This window comes from Cyprinodon variegatus, unplaced genomic scaffold (genome assembly GCF_000732505.1).
Source record: "Cyprinodon variegatus isolate N-32 unplaced genomic scaffold, C_variegatus-1.0 Scaffold148, whole genome shotgun sequence".
Taxonomy (NCBI): domain Eukaryota; kingdom Metazoa; phylum Chordata; class Actinopteri; order Cyprinodontiformes; family Cyprinodontidae; genus Cyprinodon; species Cyprinodon variegatus.
This window is the reverse complement of record NW_015150601.1, coordinates 88,718-90,192: the sequence shown is the minus strand read 5'-3', so window position 1 is coordinate 90,192 and position 1,475 is coordinate 88,718. Positions and strand designations below refer to the sequence as shown.

At 39.2% G+C, this 1,475-nt stretch overlaps 1 protein-coding gene across 1 annotated transcript in view; it reads left to right on the top strand.

Moving 5' to 3' along the window:
• cyfip2 (cytoplasmic FMR1 interacting protein 2) overlaps window positions 1–1,475 on the top strand; it is a 68,234-nt gene that overhangs the window by 58,775 nt on the left and 7,984 nt on the right. Inside the window, exons 26-27 of the mRNA XM_015377199.1 lie at window positions 1,047–1,119; window positions 1,201–1,295. Of these exons, the coding sequence (XP_015232685.1) occupies window positions 1,047–1,119; window positions 1,201–1,295 (168 nt within the window). The remainder of the gene's footprint in view (window positions 1–1,046; window positions 1,120–1,200; window positions 1,296–1,475) is intronic.

The window sequence follows — 1,475 nt, the reverse complement described above, 5'->3', positions numbered from 1 at the left end:
CCGAACGGTTCGGACGGTTTTCATAAACCGTTCCATCCCGAATACTGTTAAAAAACATTTATTAATTATTTAAATTTGCTGTAGCTTATTGCAAGAAATTAGAGTTGTCACGATACTAAACTTTTTAACTCGATACCGATACTAAGAAAAATATTCGATACTCGATACCATTTTCGATACCACAAGAATAAAAACTCGAAATTTCAACAGAAATATTTTGATTAATCATTAAAATACAATAAACAATAAGAACAATATTTTGAGGTTGTATGCTGTACATAATATTAAGCAAGCTTGATAAAAAACGTACAAAATTAAAATAAAGTTTTCCTTCCTTGGCTATGCTTTGCACACGTAGCAATGACACTAGCCAAACTGCTTAAGAAACAAAAATAATTCTCAGCAGCTGCACCTCTTACAAAAAAAAGTCTGAAACTGAAAAGTGCGTAGAATTATTCAATCACACAGTGTTCAGAAAGTGCATTTTCCTCTATTCTGCACTTTAGATGAATGACTGTTTAGGTGCCACTGGTAGTAGCACTGTATCGATACTTTTGAAAATGAGTATTGTATCCAGATACAACGTTTCAGTATCGATACTTTTTTGAGTATCGATACTTTTGACAACCCTACAAGAAATAAAAGTTACCCTCAAAGAACAAAATAAAAGTATGGTTCTGTGTTGAACTGAAAGGGGACATAATCTGGTTAAATTGCAGGAAATTGCATCTAAGAAATACACAATTTTCAAGGGGAAGAACCCCAGATCACCTGCAACAATGAAGTTTCTCTGGGCGGCAACCCTAAACTTGACATGAAAGCTGCAATCGTTTGTCAATAAATGTGTCACTGCGCGATTATAGCATCACTAACCGGGATAGCACGCTAACAATAAAGCTTATGCGACACATAGGATTTATTTTATATGTAGTTTATTTGTTTATTATTTAGTAATAATTCTCTAAAGAGTCTCATTACCGTCTGGCTGCCCTAGAAACAAATTAAGTTACTAGAAATAATGTTTTGCCCTTTATCTTGACCCATAGTCCCAGGAGGAAGTGTGTGACCTGCTTCATGCCGCCCCCTTCCAGAACATTCTTCCTAGAGTCTACATCAAAGGTAGATAAAAACCTTAAATTACTGAGTCAGAATGCTGCAGGTTGTGAATTAGGAGCCTAAGTGCTGCTGTATGACGTGCAGAGGGAGAGCGGCTGGAGGTGAGGATGAAGAGGCTGGAGGCCAAATACGCCCCGCTACACCTGGTGCCTCTGATCGAGAGGCTCGGGACTCCTCAGGTGAGTCGGGTTTTATCCGCTGGAGGTGTAGCTCCCAGATCTGCTCGGGTCCTGCTTCATGCCAGTGACGTTATGCTACATGATTGGCTGAACGTTGCCACAAAACATTGATGCTGCGTGATGTTATCGTTGTCAGGGCAACCACAGTGTACTGAGTCTGGAGCATCTGTAGCGTTAGCG